General features: G+C 56.0%; 2 protein-coding genes across 11 annotated transcripts in view; one reads left to right on the top strand and one right to left on the bottom strand.

Annotated features, from left to right (window-relative positions):
* RRBP1 (ribosome binding protein 1) overlaps positions 1–12,381 on the top strand; it is a 63,586-nt gene extending 51,205 nt beyond the window's left edge. For 2 of the 8 annotated variants that reach the window (XM_064572789.1, XM_064572791.1), the window contains exons 11-24: positions 1,426–1,516; positions 2,341–2,433; positions 4,622–4,714; positions 4,796–4,879; positions 5,036–5,125; positions 5,695–5,895; positions 6,310–6,381; positions 6,954–7,049; positions 7,596–7,679; positions 9,506–9,610; positions 10,353–10,436; positions 10,633–10,731; positions 11,145–11,288; positions 11,799–12,381. In XM_064572789.1, the coding sequence (XP_064428859.1) occupies positions 1,426–1,516; positions 2,341–2,433; positions 4,622–4,714; positions 4,796–4,879; positions 5,036–5,125; positions 5,695–5,895; positions 6,310–6,381; positions 6,954–7,049; positions 7,596–7,679; positions 9,506–9,610; positions 10,353–10,436; positions 10,633–10,731; positions 11,145–11,288; positions 11,799–11,837 (1,375 nt within the window). In that variant the 3' untranslated portion in view covers positions 11,838–12,381. The remainder of the gene's footprint in view (positions 1–1,425; positions 1,517–2,340; positions 2,434–4,621; positions 4,715–4,795; positions 4,880–5,035; positions 5,126–5,694; positions 5,896–6,309; positions 6,382–6,953; positions 7,050–7,595; positions 7,680–9,505; positions 9,611–10,352; positions 10,437–10,632; positions 10,732–11,144; positions 11,289–11,798) is intronic. The other 6 variants (XM_045885372.3, XM_045885373.3, XM_064572790.1 and 3 more) reach the window with 5 other exon arrangements.
* Positions 12,382–16,554: 4,173 nt separating this feature from the next.
* DSTN (destrin, actin depolymerizing factor) overlaps positions 16,555–21,255 on the bottom strand; it is a 38,838-nt gene continuing 34,137 nt past the window's right edge. For all 3 annotated transcript variants that reach the window (XM_064572794.1, XM_064572795.1, XM_045885375.3), the window contains 2 exons: positions 20,002–20,078; positions 16,555–17,801 (listed from right to left, as the gene is read on the bottom strand). In XM_064572794.1, the coding sequence (XP_064428864.1) occupies positions 17,692–17,801; positions 20,002–20,078 (187 nt within the window). In that variant the 3' untranslated portion in view covers positions 16,555–17,691. The remainder of the gene's footprint in view (positions 17,802–20,001; positions 20,079–21,255) is intronic.

A 21,255-nucleotide genomic window follows, 5' to 3' on the forward strand; every position in this document is an offset into this window, starting at 1 on the left:
CCCGGTGTTCTGGAACTTGGGCAGTGGCCACCCAGGGGGTGATCGTCGGCGTGTCCTTGCCACCTGCCAGCTGCCTCCTCCTCCTCGGGGGCTTGTTCTTTTGGGTTTGCTCGTGGGGTGGTTTGCTGCAGGCGCTTACATGACGCAGGGGGCTTGAGGGAAAAGCTGTGAGGGCTCCCAGCACAGCTTTAAGGGTGGGGTCAGAGGTTCCTTGGGCCTGAAACCAAGACCCAAGGAGTCAGCTGACTTGAAGGCCTTCCCGAAAGCCGGTTTAGAGTAACGAGGCGAGGCAGTGCCATGCTGGGAGGCCACTCCCAGGCAGGGTGCTCAGCCTGCACTTAGATTGCTCAGCCCTAAGATGCGTTAGAATGGTGGTTTTCAAAGCGTTTTTGACCGTGGCCCATGAGAACAAATACAGGTCAATATGTCCTCATCGGGCTGGCAGCAGGCCCCTGAGGCTGGCAGCAGCCCCTTCCGGTGGGCACATCCTTGGGTGGGGGCTTCCTTCCCAATTTCAAGTCCAAGTTAATCACTTCTAGACTTTAGATTTCATGTGTTCCTTGGACCTTCCCTGTCCTAAAACTTAATGCAGAACCTGACATACAAAAGTGCCTGTTTGAAGCCTGTTCCTCGGAATGGCTAGGCCAGCTTTAGCAGCATCAACCTCTCACTCTCTGGACGATGAGGGTGCTCGAAGCCCACTGGGCTCTTGAGTGTGGAGAGAAGCATGAAAAGATGGGACTGACATCTCACCTGTGCCATGGCGTCTGGGGGTCATCTGGGGCTGATTCCCCGGAGCCTGGGCAGAGACCTGAGGGAGGAGCCTTTGGGTCTCAGCAGAGTTAGGTTTTGGACGAAGGATGGTTCTGCTGTATTTGGTGGAGAACAGTGGCGTCCGGAGTCTTGCTTGGGGGCTGGAGGGGGGAGGGGACAGCGCCACAAGAGTCTCCAGCTCAGTAGTCCTGTGAGAAGGCCCCGCCCATGTCTCTGGAGGGCCAGCTGACATGTTCTGTGGGAACAGAGCAGGACCACATTGAGTAGGAGCTGTGTACCAGGGGACAGGGCTCAGTTCACTAGAAGAGAAAGCTGGCTGGGTATATCCCTTCCCTGGCCACTGCGTTTGCTCTGACCTCTGCCATCCCAGCAGCCTGTGTCACCAGGCAGAACTCTGGTGGCCTTTTGGGGCTGCATGTAGCCAGGCCCCCGGGCCGTTGAGATGAGTGGGGAGGATGGGGCGGGGGTGGTTCCTTGGGCTCCGCTGAAAGCTTGTGCCCTGTGAGGTGGTTGGGGGCAGCGGGAGGGGACTGACCCCAGCCAAGTGGCTCTGGGTGGGTGTCCAAGCAGCAGAAGGGGCCCTGCAGAGACAGGGCCTGGGGACACTGTGGGCACTGGGAGCCCAGCGGTGCCGTCCCTCTCTCCCTTCAGCCTCAAGGAGCTGGAGTCCCAGGTGCGGTGCCTGGAGGAGGAGGCCACTGAGCTCAAGGAGGCCGTCGAGCAGCAGAAAGGGAAGAACAACGTGAGTGCTGAGGGGCGCGGGCATGAGGCTGGGCTTGTGTGAACTGCAGCCCTTATCCCTCAGGAAGGGGGTTGGCCACCTCTTCACGTTCCATCGTGCTACTCGTGGCTGGAAGCCTGCCGACTTCCGGGGGCTTGGCGAGGCCTCCTTTCCCCTTGGGTCCATCACATTCTCAGGGCTGCCGCCCACTGGGTGGGCTTGGGTCCTATGCCCAAGCGTGGAGCCCCCTCCCCTGCCCCACCTCCCAGCCCTTGATGGGGTTGGGATGTCCTGCTTGGTCTGGTCTGGGGCACGTGGTTGCCTTGGAGTGGGGAGGCTGGTGTCGGGAGAAGGGGATAGAAAAGCCCCTTTCCTCTGCAGGGGTGCGGAGGGGTCTTAGCTGCATCCTCCCCGCCGGGCTGCCCCTCACTGCTCCTCACACAGCCCAGGCTTGCTGGCTGCCCCATCTGCTCTTCCTCGGGGAGCCCTCGCCTGCACCTCCCTGGGCCTGGCATGGCCAGAGCCACTCAGCGGTGGCAGGAGCCTCTGTCTGAGGAGCCAGGCTGACCCTCTCTTCTGTCTCCTTCAGACTAGAACCTCCCTGAAAGGATGCGCACCTCCTCACGCCCTCATACCACAGCCAATCCATAGCGGGCTGCCCCAGGGAGGCCCGCAACATGGGCCAAGACAAAGGGCATTTTGTCCCTTCGCAGCTCCCTATGGGCTCCCAAGTGGGGGTCAGGGACGGTCCTCCCGCCCTGCTGAGCCTGGCTGAGGCAGCTTGTGGGGGATGTGTCGGCGGCTGCCCCCACCTGGCCACTGACCTTTCCCACATCTCCTCCCAGGACCTCCGAGAGAAGAACTGGAAGGCCATGGAGGCCCTGGCCTCGGCCGAGAGGGCCTGCGAAGAGAAGCTACGCTCCTTGACCCAGGCCAAGGTCAGAGTCTTGTGCGCTCAGCCTCACCTGCTGGCTTAGCAAACCACATAAAACACACAAACTGTGTGCAGAGCAGCCTTGGCCGTGGAGCCTCAGAAACCCATGCCAGGGGCCCCAGGGCCGGCAGACAGTGTGCCCTGTGCCCCTGCACCTTCCTCCTTGCCCTCCTCCTCCCCCTTCCTTTGCTTCGTTTCTCCTTGAGGTGAAGGGGGAAACATACTCTTGGTGCTTTCTCTGAGCTGGGCCCTTTGCTGGCAGGGCACAGAGACAGGCGGTGGGGGCTGTGAGCCCACCTGGCTGACTGCCTTTGAGTGAGTCCGAGGTTGGGCTGTCCTGTGGACTTGCTTCGTGTTGTTTTCCCCCCCTGCCACTTCCTCGGGGCCTCTGAAGTCGTGGCCCCAAGGGTTCTGTGACCGGGCTTTACAGTAAACCACAGAGGGAAGGCTGTCTTTAGCAGTAAGCACTTGGTCCCTGGAGCCCGATGGGTCCCAAGCTCTGCGCCACCCAGGTGGGGGGATTGTGGGTGTCTCTGTGTCCAGGGCCCCCACGTTGCCTCTGGAACGGGCCGAGAGCCAGCGCTGAGCTCTGGTGGGGGCAGCAGGGTGGGGGAAGGTGGCCAGTGAGGGCCTCGCCCACCCCCTCTCTCGGCCTGTGTGTGTCCTTGATGAGAGGCCCCAGGCACAGCCCTCCCCTCCCAGCCTTGCTCATGCAGAAAGCACGTCTGTCCTGTTATCAGGAGCTTTGCAGGGACTTTCATGAGCTTCCCAGGAAGCCTGAAGGTTGTATCAACCGAGGCCCCAAGTCAAGGTGGGAGATGGAGAGCTGGCCTCGGGTCCCTCTGGGGCAGTTGTCTGGAGACTCCCCAGAGGTGACCCGGGAGCCTGTTGGCCTTTTGTGACAAAGGCGGGAGCTGTGATGGGAGGCGGCGCCTGGCTTGCTCCCAGCCATGCCGCCGGCCTCCAGGGCCTCTGGCCCTGGCCTTGGACTCACATGACCCCGGGGCCTGATGGGGGTCCTGAGGTCAGGGACCCACAGAAGGCCACTGGCATTGTCTGCATCTCTGGGTCCGCTTCTGAGACTCGCGTCCAGATCCCATGGGTGCTCTGGTCAGGCCGGGCGTCTGTTGGTCGTGCACGTTCCAGAACGCCGCTCGAAGGCCCTAATCCAGTTGGAGTTCTGGTGCCCCCTCAGGTCTCCGGCTGAGCCATGATCTTGGCTCAATCTGCCAGTGACGGGTGGTTAGATAAGACTTTCCTTTAGCTGGAAACCTCCCCAGGGTCTGGGGAAGGGGGTGTTACGTGTCCCCAGGGACACATGTGCTGTGCGGGGCTTCGCTTTATAGCCCCTTCCGCCCTCCTTCTGTCCCTTGCTTGCACCTTGTGCAGGAGCCTTAAGGAGGACGGTTGGGGTCTGGCCTGGCACAGCCAGCCAGGGTGAGTCAGACTTGGAGGAGACGTGACCCCCACGGAGCAGATTGCGGCTGCTGATCCTTGCCCCTCTGGGGCTGCTGAGCGCGGCCCCTCCTGGCCGGCGGTAGCCCCTAAGTGGTGGCCATTGGGACATGCGCCTCTCCTCTGTCTCCTCCCCGGCCCCCACAGCAGCTTGGTCGTCCACGCACACGCACGCGCGCACACACAAGCTCGTGTGGAGAGCTCTAAAATTGAGAACCGATTGTGTGTGGGTTCCTACTGGGAGGTGGCAGGGGAGCCAGCGCCTGCGCCATGGGCTAGCTTGCCATGTCCCTCCAGCCGAGCGGAGGTCGCTTAAAACTGACCCAGCACAGGGCGCCAGGGTGGCTCAGTTGGCTAAGCGACTGCCTTCGGCTCAGGTCATGATCCCAGAGTCCTGGGATGGAGTCCCGCATCGGGCTCCCAGCTCAGCGGGGAGCCTGCTTCTCCCTCTGACCCTCTCCCCTCTCATGCAGTTTCTCTTTCTCTCTCCCTCTCAAATAAATAAATAAAATCTTAAAAAAAAAACAACTGACCCAGCACAGGCCATCGGGGCCAGAACCTGCTGCCGAGGTTGAGCCCCACCCCACCGCCCCCATCAGCCCCGTGTCACCTCCCGCCTTCTCCTTTGATCCTGTCCCTCCCCCGAAGAGCTAAGGTGGGGCCCAGGCATCTCCACAGACACGCCCTGGGGTTGCCCCAAAGCACAGGGCTGAAGGCCGCCCTCCCCTCTCCTCCAGGAGGAATCAGAGAAGCAGCTTAGCCTGATGGAGGCACAGACCAAGGAGGTCCTGTCGGCTCTGCTGCCGGCGCTCTCCAGCTCAGCGCCCCAGGTAGGAGGGGGGGTGGCCCCCGGGGGACCCCGCTGCCCAGAGGGAGTGTCTCTGGGCCCCACCTTGCGCATGTGGTTGCAGAGTTACACCGAGTGGCTGCAGGAGCTCCAAGAGAAGGGCCCCGAGCTGCTGAAGCAGCCGCCGGCTAGTGCAGAGCCCTCGTCGGTGAGCATGGCTGCCCTCTCCGCGCGCCCCCCCCCCCGTCGCCGGGATCACCACCGTCCCCTTTGCTGGCCCCTGGCCCCAGTGCCCGGAGTTGTCTCCTTGGGCAGCGGGGCGAAACCTTTGTGTTTGGCTAACCGGGGCCCTTTCTGCCCCCAGGACCTGGCCTCCAAGCTGAGGGAGGCTGAGGAGACCCAGAGCAATCTGCAGGTCGAGTGTGACCAGTACCGCACCATCCTGGCAGAGACGGTAGGGCTCGCAGCTGGGTGGCCCTCAGGGGGCTGCTGGGAAACTTGCAGAGCCTGCAGGCGGGAGGTGGGCCAGTGGCCTTGGGGAAGAGAGCCCTGGGTTGAGATGCTGGCTCTGTGTGACCTTGGGCAAGTCACAGTCCCTCCCTGGGCCCCATTTCTCTGGCTGAGCAGTAAGGGGGATGAGGGAGGGGCTCAGGCCTTCACTGCTTCTGAGCTGAGGAGGGGGCTGGGTTGCGGGTTTGGGGCTGGCTCTTCGGGGGGTTGGAGTGCAGAGACAGTCACGACATGGGATAGACTGGGAAAGGAAGAGGTGAGCCTGCGGCTGGTGGCCGGCCTGAAGCCACACTGTCTCTGTGACTTCAGGAGCCATGCTAGGTCCAGCCCTCCTGCCTGACCCCATCCCCCGCTCCTTGCCCCGGGGCCACCGAGGTCAGCGCCGGTGGCAAACCCCACCGAGGTGAGAGTCCTGGTGGCCTCCCTTGTGGGGCCCGCAGTCTGCATTTGCACACTGGCAGAGACCCCACTCCAGGACTGACCCACCTTCCTCCCACCGTGACACTGTGACAGAATCAGAGCAGCCATCCCAGAGGAGCCAGGGGACAGGAGGCCGCAGCCGTGTTCATGGGGGGCAGGGTCTCCAGGGAGGGGGCCGGCCTCAGTGTCCCATCCCCCCAGGAGGGCATGCTCAAGGACCTGCAGAAGAGCGTGGAGGAGGAGGAGCAGGTGTGGAAGGCCAAAGTGAGCGCCACGGAGGAGGAGCTCCAGAAGGTACAGGAAGGGCCCTGAGACCCTGTCCCAGGGTCAGTGACACAGGTGTCGCTTGGGGGGTGGGGGTCCGCCTACCCTAGGAATTCAAACAGAACTTACCAGAGACTGACAGGTCAGAATTTATCAAAACTAGAGGGAAAGCCGATGGGGGCGGGTGGCGGTCCCATGGGTCTCTTTGGAGACAGGAGGCGAGTTTGCTGGGTTTTGGTGACATCACATCAAGTGTGACTGTGGAGTGATAGCTGACTCCTCAGTCTCAAGAGCCCCCCTCCCCCCAAGGAAGAGGCTGCTGGTCACCCTTCAGGTGGGCGGGCACCACTGGGCTTTCCCGGGAGGTGTCCCGTCCTGCTTGGGTCCTGGGACCGTCCCCTTCCAGGGGCTCAGGTTTGACGGGGCCTTCCCCTTGCTTGGCAGTCACGGGTCACAGTGAAACATCTCGAAGGCATTGTAGAGAAGCTAAAAGGAGAACTTGAAAGTTCAGAGCAGGTAGGTGCGGGGCTCTGCTCAGTGGGCCACTCTCCTTATTATGGAGGCCCCCGTAGTTATTTTTCCCTCGTGGACTGCATGTCTTGAGGGAGGCGAAGGGGTCTCGTCAGTCCTGCTTTTCTGAGAGCCACTCACAGGCTCCGTGGCCCAAGGCAGCCGTGGGGCCCCGGTGCACGGCGGCTCCTGCAGAGGACGCGTCGTGGGAGGGGTGTGAGGTGGCCCCAGTGGTCTCTGCAGACACCCCGTCAGCCCTGGCCTTCTAGAGGGTGCCCCTGGCATCCACCGGGCATCCACCTGGCAAGCAAATCTGAAGCTCTCCTCTCCGCCCCTGCTGAGGCTGAGAACACGTCTGAGCCCGGGAGTGCTACAGTTTGGGAAGGTGTTTTGTTGCCAGGGACTCGTCTCTGCCTGTCCTTGGTCGGCCCGTTGCCGACAGGCCATGGGTGGGCTCCCAGCCCTTACCCTGGGCAGCCAGACTTGTCGCCCCGTCACCCTGTTCCCTGTGGTCACTGCCTCCTGCGGGCCCACTGGAGGCGTCTGACGCGCGCGTGCGTGTGCGTGTGTCCGTGCAGGTGAGGGAGCACACCTCACATCTGGAGGCAGAGCTGGAGAAGCACATGGTGGCCGCCAGCGCCGAGTGCCAGAACTACGCCAAGGAGGTGGCGGGGGTGAGTCTGCCCATGGGGTCCCCGGCCACTGGGCTTTTCTCCCCCGCCCTTGGCTCTCACTCACCTGAGCACGACGTCTGGGTTCTCAGGCTTCGGCCCTGGCCTCGGGCCAGCTGACCGAGGTGTGGCAGGGGGCAGGGTGCAGAAAGCGGGCCCCACGGACAGGGCAGCCTTACGAGGAGAATTCTCTCCCTGGCCTGGGGACACCATTTCGGGGGCAGACGGGTTTAAATCTGATACTGGTTTCTGGCTGCTCGGAAGCCAAAAGCACAAGCCTGCCCCCTCCCCGCCATGCTGGTTTGATCTCAGACTTTGGGCCTATTTCACAAGACAGTCTGTAAAGGAAAGTCCAAGGCAGGCATGTAATGGATTCTGTCTTCCTGATGTCTTCAAGAAAGACAGTGGTTCTAGAAGGCCTAGGAGCCCCCGCCTGCCTGCTCTGCTCTGTGATGTTCTCGGGTGGTGGGTTACAGCGACGGGTCGTGTTCGCTTGTCTGAACTGTTTTTCTCCTTTTCCCCATCACCTGGGTCCATTTCCTCTCCAAGTTGAGGCAACTTTTATTAGAATCTCAATCTCAGCTGGATGCAGCCAAGAGTGAAGCCCAGAAACAAAGTGATGAGCTCGCCCTGGTGAGTGAGCGTGGAGAGGAGCGCGTGTATGCCAGTGCGTGTGTGTGTGGGTGGGTGGGTGTGGGTGGTTAATTGGCCAGTCGTGCTTCTCCACCCCGTCAAGGGTAACGCGGCGTGGTGGAGCGGAGGTGTGCACCGATCCAGCATTAGGGACAGGCTTTTTTTTTTTTTTTTTTTAATTTTATTTATTTATTTGACAGAGAGACACAGCGAGAGAGGGAACACAAGCAGGGGGAATGGGAGTGGGAGAAGCAGGCTTCCTGCAGAGCAGAGAGCCCGATGCTGGGCTCGATCTCAGGACCCGGGGATCATGACCTGAGCTGAAGGCAGATGCTTAATGACTGAGCCACCCAGGCGCCCCTAGGGGCAGGCTTTGATGGGCCCTGCTGGAGGGGCTGCAAGCTGGGGGGTGGCTGCCAGGACCGGTGCTCACGCTCCACTTCCTGTGGCCCCGGGGGAAGGTGCTGGGAGTTCAGGGCTGGGGCTGGGGGCAGTCCAGCTCCCTGTGAGCCCTGTGGCTCAGACCAGTTCGGTCAAACCTGTGGGCGTGCAGGAAGGCCTGCTGTACCCCAGGGCGGGGGCCGGACTGGGGTGCTGCCTTGGCAGAGGTGTGGGGCTCCCTGCTGTGCAGGTGGCCTCAGGTCCTCCTAGCTGTCCGCTTTGGTGGCTGACCCACTCCCTGGCCCCTGGAGAGGTCAGCCAGGCCTCACGGAGGTGGGCCTCCCCTGCGCCAGGACCAGCCCCGGGTCTTCGGCCACAGCCCATGCTGCTGGATCTGCAGCCTTTCCTAAAACCTTGAGTTAGTCGTTACCACTTAGAAATTGACAGTTTTGAAGACAAACACGTCTGGTTTTTGGAGAGGAGCCGGCAGGTCTGGTCCGGGGTGCAGGCACTCCCCCAGCAGCCCCCGCCCTGGGGCACGCGCGCCGGACCCCCCAATGCGCCCCTGCTTATTCAGGCCTCGCCCGGAACCAGCACACCGGAGAGCGGGCACCATCCGGGCCGAGTCGCCTGAGCCTGAGGGCCACTCGCCAAAGCCATGATGGCCTACGCCAGGTCTGGGTGTCGGGTCCTGGGCGTGCCGCCCGGGTCGGGGTCATGTGCAGAGAAAACCCCTGAATTTCTCATCATCACAAGCCTGTGCATCTTGGTGTCACCTTTGGGGGGCTGCTGTTGGGAGGGAGGGAAGCCAGAGGGCAGGCCTGCCGATGCCCTTTGGTGCAGTGCCTCTTGGAGGGGGCCCGAGACCACCCAAGGCCCCCGGGAAGCTCGTACCGAGGGCCCACCCTGATCCTGACTAGAACCTTCACCCGAGCTTCATGGGTGACGCAGCTGCTGCTTCAGATCGGAGGCTCCGTGGCCTGGGGGCCCCCTGGTGTGTCACCTGCCCCTAGCGGTGGAGCCCTGATGTGAGGGGACCTTATTAGGCAGGTGTCCTCTCCTCATCTTTCTTAGACCCCAAAGAGGCTCTGAACAGCGGACCGCATCTGAAAGGAATCCGGGACCTAGGTGGTGCCGTTTGTACGGAGCCCGTGCGCCGCCTCTCACTTCCTTTTCGGTTCCTTAGCTCTGCGTGCGCCGTGTCCGTCAGCGGTCACCTTGCTCCGCGGAGGGCTCCGCGGCTGGCCTTGGAGCAGAGCACAGGGATGGCCCCTAGGCCTCAGTTTGGCTCTGGTGAGGGGTCATGGTTGCGAGACCAGGTCCTCCACGGGGCTTCAGCCGTCGGGAGCATCTGCCGTCCTCCCGAGGGGGTCTGGACGCACGCGTGTGCACGGCGGCCGTGTCCGGCTGTGATTGGCACAAACCCCCACCCCTCCCTGTTTCAGGTCAGGCAGCAGTTGAGTGAGATGAAGAGCCACGTAGAGGATGGTGACGTAGCTGGGTCCCCAGCTGCCCCCCCAGCAGAGCAGGACCCCGTCGAGGTTAGGGCGGTGAGCCGGTCCCCAGATGTCTGTCACTAACAGCCCACGTGGGCCCCGTCCTGCCCATTTGGAGAGCAGGGGCGGCACGCCTCTGTTCTGGCTGAACGCTGGCTACTCGCAGCCTCCACCGCCTGCTCTGTCCCCCCGCCAACCCCCCCCCCCCCCTGCCGCCCAGTCAGGCGCGGCCCAGGTTCTGAGGAAGCCCCAGAGCAGAGGAAAGGGCAGGGAAGTGGCCAGGTTGAGAGGTATCAGGCGCTGGATCCTAACCATGTGTGCGGGAGGGGTGGGAGGGCGAGTCAGGGAGGCTGGGAGGCTGGGCCTGCGGTTAGGGAGTCTGGTCTCCGCTGTGGCCCTTGCTGCAACGTCCCTAGCAGGGCACTTGCTCTCCAGACTTCTGACCCGAATAACTGCAGTTGAGAGCCCTCCCCAGGGGCCTGTCCCCAGAGGAGCAGCGGTGGGGATGGAATTGTGCGGCTGGGGCTCGCACCGTGGCTCTCGCTAAAGGCACCTGGGGTCAGCAGAGGTCCTAGTAGCGCCTCTCTTCGGTCCCCCAGCTCTGTCCCTGGGGGCTGAGGCACCATCTCCCCCAAGGGGGAGCTCTGGGAATGGGGGCAGCTGGAGGCAGGGAGAGGCTGAGGGAGCGCCAGTTGCAGCGCCAGTTGCAGCTAGAAGGTGGAGCCTGCTGGAGCCGCGGTCCCCGCCGGGGTCCTTCCCCAGCTTCCCACAGTCTGTGTGTGGTGTTTCCACGCAGCTGAAGACGCAGCTGGAGCGCACGGAAGCCAATCTGGAGGGCGAGCAGGCGCTGCGGCAGAAGCTCACGGCCGAGTTTGAGGAGGTCAGGCCCTGCCCCTGCAGCCCCCAGTGTGCCAGGGCCAGTGGGGCTGGGAGTCGGGACTCTGCCGGGCCATCCGGCCTCGGCCCCCCTACCCCCCCACCTTGAACCCGTGTCCCTTCCTGCTGGGCGTCCTGCGGTGGACCTGTGGGGTGTGCAGGGCCTCCTGCCCATGGCCTGCTGCCCTGTCTCCACCAAGGCTCAGAGCTCGGCATGTCGGCTCCAGGCAGAGCTGGAGAAGCTCCGCAGCATGGGGTCCCTCGAGTCTTCAGAAGCAGAGGAGGTCTCGCAGCTGAAGGTAGAAATGGGGGGGGGGGCGGGTCAGGAAAGGAGGGCCACCAGGGGCTGGCTCTCACCACCAGCTTCCCAGGGTCGCTGTCTGGGGTGGGAGAGGGACAGGAGCCCTCTTGAGGCCCCCTGAGCAGGGTCCAGCCTCATTTGGTGGTGATGGAGGGTGGCGGGATCCCTAAACCCCAAGATCACGCTGGGCAGCCACTAGTCAGTGTGGCTGTGTCCAGGAAGTAAAACTGTCACAGCAGCCCCAGTGCACCACGGGAGCTTTCCCCAGTGTCACAGGAAGCTGGTGGCGGGGCTGCACGGCTCTGGAGGACTCCCGGTTCGCGGCCAGCGGGGGCCCTTTGGGCAGAGCCAGGTGCTCCTTCTGCTGCGTGCCGTGTGATGGCTCATCCCCTTGGACCCTCTGACCCCCAGGAGAGACTGGAAAAAGAGAAGAAATTAACCAGTGACCTGGGACGCGCTGCCACCAAATTGCAGGAGCTTCTGAAGACAACCCAGGAGCAGCTGGTGAAGGAGAGCAAGACGGTGAAGGAGCTGCAGGGGCAGCTGGACAAAACCGTGAGTGTCCTGGCCCTGCCCACGGTCTCGGCTCCCCCAGCCCCTGGAGGTGGGCCCGCCCCCCACAGCAGGGGGACCCCAGGACTCCTGGGCTGCAGGGCAGATAGGAGACCCAGGCCTGGGGGCGGGACGTAGTAGGACAGCCTCCTGAAAGCAGGTGGCAGGACCCGCAGCCTTATGGGCCCAGCCCCCACCCTTCCGCTGTCCCCCTTGGTGGGAAGTGCATCCCTGATGCCCACTGTCCGCTAGGTCCTCGCTCTGCACAGCCTGGGGTGCTGGGGTCCTCACCCAAACTCAGGGACCTCCCTCTCCTCCTGCCGGCTCCCCCCCAGCCCCTGGAACCACTCTGGTTCTCTGGACTTGCTGGGCTGGGCGTTCTCTGAGGGGATGGGAGTGGTGTGGGGGTGTTAACCCCAAGGGGCACTGGAGGCCCCTAGGAGTTAGGAGTGAGCACTTGCCTTGGCTCCTTGGCCCCAGCCTCTCCCTCCCTCTGCCCACCTTTGTTCACAGGAGGATGGTAGCAGCTCAAAGGAGGGCACATCTGTCTGAGTCTCCTCTTCAGGACAAGAAGTTACTGTTCAACTTACCAAAATGCCTTACACATTCCTTACAAATAAATCAACCAACCAACCAACACAGCGTTATCGAGGCCCAACCTCCAGTAGCTCTGAGAGAAGCCATTAGAGACAAGAGTCTCTTAGAATCACAGAAATAGATCTTCCAGACCCCCTGTTTGTAAAAGAGCCTTTGTCACATTTGATAAACACTATTCCCCAGGACCAGCCCTGGACCACCACCGAGCAGACGCCAAAGCCCTTATCAGCTCTGTGACAGACCCCAGGGGATGTGCTGGGGAGGCCGGGACCTCTGGGTATCTGTATGTCAATCAGTGCAATTGTTTTCTTTCCCTGGGTTGGGGGGTCAGGAGGCGGGCGGCCCCGGGGGAGAGTCTCAAAGGCTGTGGAGCAGACTGGAGGGTCACAGTCCAGCCCAGCGAGGCAGCAGCCCCTCACCCCCGGGAGAAGCTGCCAGCAAGAACGGATGTGTGACCTCCTGGACGTTCATGCCATTAAAACCAACACTGTCGCCCGGCGCTTTTGGTCTCGTCTGGTCTGCTGGGGCTCCCCGGCCTTGTAACCATGCTGTGTGGCACCCGTGTGTTCCAACAGTATTGGGATCAGGGTGCTGGGAGTCTGGGGAAGGCTCCCCAGAGAAGCGAGCTTATGCTGGAGCTCACCAGAGCAGGAGGTGTCTGTCAGGAGAGGGGAGGAGGGCTCACGGCAGAGGGGACGGCAGGTGCAGGGATCGGTGGCAAGGGTGAACAGGCCTCGTGGAGCCAGCTTATGAAGGACGAGGCATTGGACAGGTAAGGCAGGAGGAGACCATCATACCTGTTCTGGCACTCGGAGGGGGCTGAAGTGGAGAGGGGAAGCCCACAGGACTTGGGACGCGGATGCCGTGCTTTCTGGCAGGAGACTGAACAGGAGAAAGTGACCAACGATACCTGATGCTGACCATGTGCCCAGCCTTGTGCTTGGTTCTCACATGAAACCTTCCAGTCCCCACGGGAGGTATGCCCCACGCCCCCCGTTTCTGCAAAGAATCCACACAGAAGTGAAAGCTCACCTAGTAAAAGGCAAGGCAGGTTTCAAACCCACCTCTAATGTTTGTCAGCGTATCACTCAGCCTGGGGGCTCAGCTGGAGGAGAGGAGTCGGCTTTCAGAGTCCATGGACCCCGTGAATAGTGGCCGAGTCCCCCCAGACCTGTGGCCCCTCACTGCACCTGCCATGTGCGCTGGGCATTAGGAGCAGGGACTCTGTGCAGAATGACCTGCCCGGGACGGGGGGGCTGGTCACGACTCCTCCCACCAACGGTGAGTGGCCTTAACCAAGGCCAGTGGTTTGGGGCCCTGGTCAGTCTCCCGGTGGGAAACTGAGGCCAGACCTGGCCCTGCACCAGACTCTTGCATCAGAAACATCACCATGACCTTGTGAGCATACGTTTCTAGTAAGCTCCCGTCCCCCTGCCACACTGACTGCAGAATTGAGAACCCTTATGCTGGGCAGATGCCCTCTGAAGGCACAGGAGGGGCGGGCCTTGGGGCAAGAAAGGCGTGGGAGAGAGACCTGGGCAGTACCGAACACAGGGCCAGCTCCCTGGGTTCCGGCTCCAGCCCTCAGACCGCCTGGCAGAGCCCCTCCGCTGTCTACCTGCCTCGAGGAGGTAAAACAAAGGCAGGCACAATATAGGGTGGGGGCCCCAGGAGGCTGACCTGGGGGCTCTCAGGCCACGGTAGAGACCTCCTGCAACTCAAGCTCTCAGGGCCCATCATCGGTCCTCCACCCGCCCCCTAGCAGAGGGGACCCGAGTTCCGCTAAGCAGCCTGCCAGAGCTCGCCTTGGCCTGGCCTTGTCACCAGGGCTGGCCTGGGTAAGGTCCCAGCGCCAGGCTGGGGAAGGAAGAGAGCCACTCAGGAAGATACTGGAGGCAGCTGCCCTCGGTAGATGCTAGAATGGGGGGTCAATCGCCCCCCCCCCCCGTCTTCCTCAACATGGCAGACGCCCGGGGCGCGTGGCTCGTTGGCCCGGCTGTCCACAGCTCCCTGTCCTGCAAATGCAGGGCCCCTGCAGCCCTGGGTAACTGGCTTGCGTAGCCCTGTGCCCTGAAGGCTGGTGTGGAGGCAGGGGCCGCCCAGGCCAGCCTCGAGCACTTGCCAGTGAGCCGACGCCGGCCCGCGGGGCTGCTGACACAAAGCACCGCTCTCCCCTAGGCCGTGGCCCCGGCTCGGTGCTGCCGCCGCATCTGACACACCCCCCTGCCCCCGGCCCCAACAACAGTGCAGCTGGGAGAGTTCTGAAAGCCCTTCAGAGGCTCCCGGCCGCGACCTGAAGCTCCAGGGTCACGCAGCTCACAAACAGCATCTCCAGACCCAGTAGCCCCGTTGTGTGAGCAGCGCCTCTTCTGACCAGCATCCTCTGGTCATCTCCACATGATATCCAATAAAACATACCAACACCAGGATGCCTGGCCTGCAGGCAGCCAAAACACAGATTTTAGAAACCACTAGACACCCTCCACAAATGCCTTCTGAGCTTCCTTCAGATTTGGGCCTAACAGGATTCAAAGCCTGAAAGAACTGCTACCTTTCCTGCCCCAGTTCCAGCCTCATCCCTGGCACTGAACAAGATCTAACCTTAGAATTCCAGATGTTAGAAATGAAGAACTCTCCCCAGGGTGCAATGGGAACAGCTTAGGGCCAGAACAAAAGATGGAAGCTGTAGTCCCAGTTCTGCCGCTTACGAGATGTGTGACTTCAGGCAAGTGACTTGACCTCTCTGGGCTGCCCACTGGGGGCACCAACTCCAGGCTGCCAGGTCTTCTGGGCAGAGTCCAAGAACAGACCTGGCCAGCCAAACAGGTCAAGTCACACAAGCTTTGCTTCCAGCAAATCCCTGGCTCTTGGAACTTCACCCTCTCGCAGCCACAATGCAATCATGGGTGACCCTCGAACAACACAGGGGTTAGGGGCATGGATGCCCCCCCCCCGCCCTTGCACAGTGAAAAGTCTGTATTACTTTTGACTCTCCCATAAACTACAAATAGTCTACTGATGACCTGAAGCCTTCCCAATCACAAACAGTAGATTAATGCATTTTGTATGTTATGTGTATCATACACTGTATTCTTACAATAAGCTGAAGAAAATGTTTAGGGCGCCTGGGTGGCTTAGCTGGTTAAGTGACTGCCTTCAACTCAGGTCATAATCCTGGGGTGTCTGGATCGAGTCCCTGCTCGGCAGGAAGTCTGCTTCTCCCTCTGACCCTCCCCCCTCTCATGTGCTCTCTCTCTCATTCTCTAATAAAATCTTGAAAAAAAAAGTTTAGAAAATCATAAGGAACATATATTTATAGTCCTGCACTATAAAAAGCCACTTATAAATGGACCCACACAGTCCAAACCTATGTTGTTCCAGGGGTCAACTAGAATGACCCTTCTTACAGCTGCAGCCCAGCTTGAACTTGGCCCGGAAAGTGTCGGTCTGTATTTCAGAAATGCCGAAATCATGGGAAAGTGATGTGTCCCTAGGCATATCCAGTCTGAGAATCCAAAGAGCAACAAAGCAGCCAAGAAACAGAAGCTGCACTTCCTACGTGTGACCAGCCAGCCCTCTGGGCAGTTCTGCAAAAAAGGAAACCACTCCACTGAGCCTAATTCTATTATCCGAGTCGCTGTGCTCACTGTTTCCTCGGGGATTAATATTCCCTGAAATAACAAACTTTATAGTCAAGCTCCGAACTTCTGTTCGCAGTGGCTTTGTCTGCTGCTTTCCCAGGGCAAGAGAGTATCAGCAGATGACCCTTCAGTCAGCTTTCCACAAACATACTTCTGCACCGTGTCTGCACTTGTAGGAATGTAAACGTGCTTATGGAAAGCAGGTACACCTGCAGTGTAATTCCTCACCAGACTCCGCTGAGGTCTTAGACTCTCGTTTGGCATCACAATGACCTGCATGCAGTCCTTGTTAGCAGGATGCTTGGGCCCCCACCTCAGGAATGCAGTAAGACTCAAAAGTTCCCCTAGGTGGAGATAGAAGTAACTATTAGCATCTTCCCAATTTCTGCCCGGAAGTGGAGCGGTGGGAGAGGTTTACTTTCTCTTACGTCCTTATACCCTGTGTGAGACCCTCCCCATAGCATGCATCCCTCTCCCACCTCCCACCCCTCTTCACCCCCACCCCCCCCCACATGCAAATGCACACACACCAGCAGGGAGTGCTGGTTCTACAAGAAGTGCCACATGCCACAAGCTGACACCACAGAAAAAGACTTCCTCCTTCTAAAACTCCTGGACCAAACACCTGGCTCTACCTACATGGCTGATTCTTGAGTCAGGCAGCCGTGGCCTGTGACGCTTCTTGGGAGGCCTGTTAACAGAGACTGTTGCTGAAAGCACTGCTTGGCAGTAGAGGAAATCAGAAATTCAGGATGAAAGAATGACAAGCAGAAGTATTTTGATTTAAGCATAACTTTTTTGCCTCCCAAATAAATCGGAAAGGAGATAAAAGCTTGGTATTTGGATACACATTTGGAGTAAGAAAAAGATTCCCAGCTTTTTTACACCAACTTCCTCATTCAATAAGAGGAGGAAGAAACTGTGATCTTAACTCTTAATTGTCTGAAATACCCGAACCTCCACGCCTTATCCCATTTATGGGAGGCCAAGTCCTTCATCCCCAATTCCCATGTGAATAATTACACAAGAGGTAAGTTAAAAATGCTTCCTTTATTATATAAAGCCAATACTGCTACTTCTAAGTTCAACTGTGCGCATCTCTATATTGTTCAAAGTGTTATGCCTGTGATGTTAAAGACAATCACTTCCAAGTGTCATCAGGTAGTGGCTTCCTGGGGGTGTCATCCATTATCCCTGCTCCCCATCCCACATACAATCAACAAACTGCTCTAGGAAATTAGGAAGTTCTCCCAGGCCCCAGCGAACACATATACTTAGTGTTCTTCCACACCTTACTGTACCAGAAGCAACAAAATTCTGAAGGAGACACAGTTAAAGATGTTACAGGTGCCCCAGCTTGTCAATACACCATTTTATCATCTTAACAAAGTGTTGTAATTACAATGGAGCCCTAATTTGCATTATAATTAGTTGTTACAAGGTATTGTACATTCTCCTGAGGACACGCCATGATTTTATTTCCAAGATGCAAGGTCACTCTCCGAACAGTCTCCCAACTAGCAAGTGGAGAGCTCACTGCAGGTGCAGGGAGCTGCTTCCTGCATTCCAACTGCATGCTCAAAATAGTGCTTTGCAAGATCAGCGCTGGTTAGAAGTGTGCACAATTCTGAGGCAGTCTCCATCACACATTTGCTAAAATTAAAAGACTGCCTGACTTAGTCTTACTGTAGTTAGTGTATTAGTGCTGTTACATGTGGTAAGGAGATTTATTTTCTATTATGCAGTTTAGCTCAAAAGACAATAAAGAATTTGGGCCAAAATTATAACCAGATTATGACCAATTCTCTAAGCAAAAGAAACAAAGTAACTGCTGAGGTTACAAAGATGCAATAATTCTCTTCATATGGCCCTTGTACTGTTTGGTGAATTGCATTATTGAAAATCGTGAGTTTAACAAAAACCTTTACAAGCCAACTCATCAAAACAGGCATTTGGCCAATAAGAATTTAATTTCACACCAATAAAACTTTAGATTTTACATTTATTTAGGGCCATCTGCACGTTTATAGAATATTTAGTTTACTTTAACAGAAGACAAGACAGCTCCCCCTCTGTGAGACCCTGGCCTAAACATATTTGCTTTACTTATATAGCAAGAGGGTAACGTTAAACATGGAAGCTTTCGATATGTGGCACTGAATGATGGTCTACACAGGGCATCCTTCAAAAGCTACAATTAAGGATCCACCTAGCTTTTCAGCAATACAAGCCCGATTGAGGTCTTCCGGCCCATTTGCTTGACATTCGTGTTTTATGCCTAGGGAGGAAAAACAACAATTCTCTTTAAGGATTATAGCAGTAACGTAACCTAGTTCTTTCTCTAAGACAGAAAACTGTTTTCAAAAGACCAGTTCTAATATGGATAGAAAAGCTGTGGAATATACAAACAATGGAATACTACACAGTAAGGAGAATAAATAATCTGTAACTACATGCATCAAAATGAAAGACTAACAAACAGAAAGCTAAAAGAAGCCAAACTTCATAAAAGTATACAGTCTGGATGATTCTATTTGTATAATGGAAAATCAGCCAAAGCTAGTTTATGCTGCTGAAAGCCAGGCTGCTGGCTCCCCTGGGGCAGGACTAAGAGAAAGTGGTGTGACTGGAAGAGGCACGAGGCAGACTTCTGCGGTGCTGGTTGTTAAACTGAAAAACCACCCTTTTGTTCAGTTTGTGAAGAGTGAGTTCCACAAAAATTTATGATGTACACTTTCTATATATATGTTGTGCTTCAATAAAAAGTTAAAAAGCAGATCTAGTAATTTTCTTGGTTTTTAAAACATAAGTAAAAATATAAATTCAATGCTTCGATTGCACAGCTGATTTTGTCAACTATATTGAACAATAGGAGTATTTACAACAGGCATCTCCTTTGCTCTAGAGAAGTTAGCTCTCCAGTGGTATTATACTACACATTTAAGAACTCTATCACAATGAAAACTATGTAAAATGTGTTACTGATGGATGGCTTTCTGAGAAAAATTACATCGCCTGACTGCAGAATGAGCTCACTTAGGGAATTACATAGTCGCTCCTCTGTAAAGAGCTGCTATCTTTCAAACAGCTGCATTGTTTCTGATTCTCCATAATTTTAAGACCATTTCTTAAGCTCCAGAAAGTACAGCAGGTCAGCTTTTGTACCACTTAGGACTGACTGGAAAAAGCCAGTGATAGTTTCGTGAAGGAAAAAAAGCAACAAGGTGACCATCTTTAACATCAGCCAGGTCAAGTCTATATAGCAATTCCCTTTCCTTTACTGAAAGGCAACACAGCACAAGGATGGTGAGGAATCCATCCTCAATCTTTTTCAGTTGCGCTGTAGAATGCTGAGAAGTCACGTTAAAACATCAGTTAACCAACTGGTGAACACAATTCTGGGGTGGGGGGCCAACATCAACCCAAACGCATGTAGAATCTGACAAGGCCTGAATGATGCAGCAATAGGTTTCAAGGAAAGAAAGCGAGGATTTCGTTTTCCTAAGTAAAACAAGCTAGAGCAAACCTGTTCTACTACAAGAATATAAAAACCAGCCACAGTAAAACAAAACAAAAACCACACTGGGCCAAGCCCTGTTACCCTGGCTCGCCCAGCTGTTTGGAGCTGGCCATGGCAAGGAAGGCGGTGGGGCAACCTGTTACACTGCACTGACACGATCCAGACCAAACCTCCCATTCTACAGCAAGACAATCAAGGCCCAAGCAGGTTAAGTGCTTTGGGCCAGGGTCACACAGCAGTTAGGTTACAAGCTTAGCCCTCAGTGCAGGCCTCTGAGCATCTGCCCCATGCTCTTCCCATCATACCAACACTTCCTCCTGGCTAGAGGCAGTAAGTATGGTCAGGCCAACTCAGCAGGATCCCAGTCACCCCGTGGCAAGGCAAAGAGAAGTGGCCAGTTCAAGGAGTAAGGGCACTTTCCTTTGGACACAGATGAGTCAGTTAACCTAAAATCATACCATTCCACAGTAAAGCTAGAGATAAAGAGTATCCTTTCCCATGTATGAATGTTTCCTTTTTTCAACTTTGTTATGTCAACACATTCACAGGCAATATTCATTATGCAGTATGGCCAATGTAAACCAATGACTCTCCATATGCTATGTGAGAAGCTCAGCAGCATCCCAAACTAATTTAAAACCAGTCTAAACAAGCAATATGTACACAATGTCCAGAGAATAAAGGGTTTTTGTTTTTTGTCATCCATTCCCCGCCCCCCACCACCACCACCAAGAATAAGGTTTTTAAGACAGGTGGTTCAGTTCCAGAGTGCCCGGCATAAGGCAGAAGACATGCTGAAAGCGAGGTTCAACCTTCCAGGTTTTTCCTCAAAACAGGCAGCACTTGCCTTGTCACCAAGGCTCCCCAAAGGAAATAAGGTGCTTCTTAGAAAAGATGTAGCCCCCATTCCAAGGGTCCATCACACCTCTAAATATATGGAAGTAAAACTAATCCATACCTTGAAATTTCTTTTTGATTGCATCCTTGGAGCTTGCATAAATCATTTTACTTTTCAGAGGAGCTAGTTCTGGTGCCCTGGATAAAGAGATGCCAAAAAGGAAAAAAAAAAGGTTTAGAGAAAGTACAATTACACTGTGTTAAACATCTGCATCAGTGATGGGGGAGGGTCCTCAGAATCTCCTGGGAGAGTTTTGCCAACTACACAATTTGTCTAGCTCCCCCATCCTCGGAGACTAACTATCAAGGACAGGCACAGACAGAATGGCTCAGGTTGAATAAGGTGGAATAAAATCAGAGAACCATCAATTAAAGATCAGATTAACAGGTCCATAATAAAAAAAACCAACACTGGATAATTGTATTACCCAATTTGTTTTAAAATTTTTTCCCCATTTTTATCAATAAAGGCGAGTTCAGGCTAATAACACCATCTTGTTTTCAACTCTTTCTGGTTAGGAAAAAAAAACTTCAGAGAGTATAGAGAATAATCTGTAAGTCAAGTGTTTGCCACCCTGAATTAAGAAATGCTAGCAATTTTAGCATTTTTGCTTCAGATTATTTGTAATATATTTTTTAGAAAACAAAGTCCCCTTCTTAACCCTCACCAGTCCCTTCATTTATGTCTGTTCCAATAGACAAATAGCAAATTCTGACCACATGAGTACTTGCTTTCATCTTAGTCTAACATAATAAAACATGTCACAAGGATGTTTTCTTAAGCAATTCAGCAATAATTATGCCTTGACTGTCAATATTACTATTATCTTGTATTTACAAAACTTTGTGTCTCCCTCCTCCTGAATGAATACTGGAAGCACAGCATACGTTTCTTCACTTTCTTCACCAGCAATACTGAAAAATAACATACTAACAATGCACAGAAAAATCTCGTCCTATTCAAACTGCTTGTCCATGAATTATTTCCCACTATGCCACCAAACCCCAGGCCTGCCTCCGCTCCACACTATCTTGCTACACTTCTACATGCAGTGTAGTTAAATGCTTTTAACACCTAATGCTTGCATTTAGCTGCCATATTTCCAGACCATTCCACAGTCGTTAGCACTGAATGCTACTGTGGACTTCACCTAGTCTCCTCCTCCCACAGAGGGCAGTTTTTGTTCTTAGGGAGCAGGAAGAGCAGTCTCTGTCTCTCTCAGATGCTTATTCCTCCCAACCTGAAGTTCCAAGGAGGGAGGCAGAGCCATAACCACCACCTTAGGTCTGGAAATTGCTTGAGCTGCAAAGTTAA

The sequence above is a fragment of the Mirounga angustirostris genome, unplaced genomic scaffold, assembly GCF_029215605.1.
Source record: "Mirounga angustirostris isolate CCGP_5_RB_7025 unplaced genomic scaffold, mMirAng1.0.hap1 SCAF_10, whole genome shotgun sequence".
Taxonomy (NCBI): Eukaryota; Metazoa; Chordata; class Mammalia; order Carnivora; family Phocidae; genus Mirounga; species Mirounga angustirostris.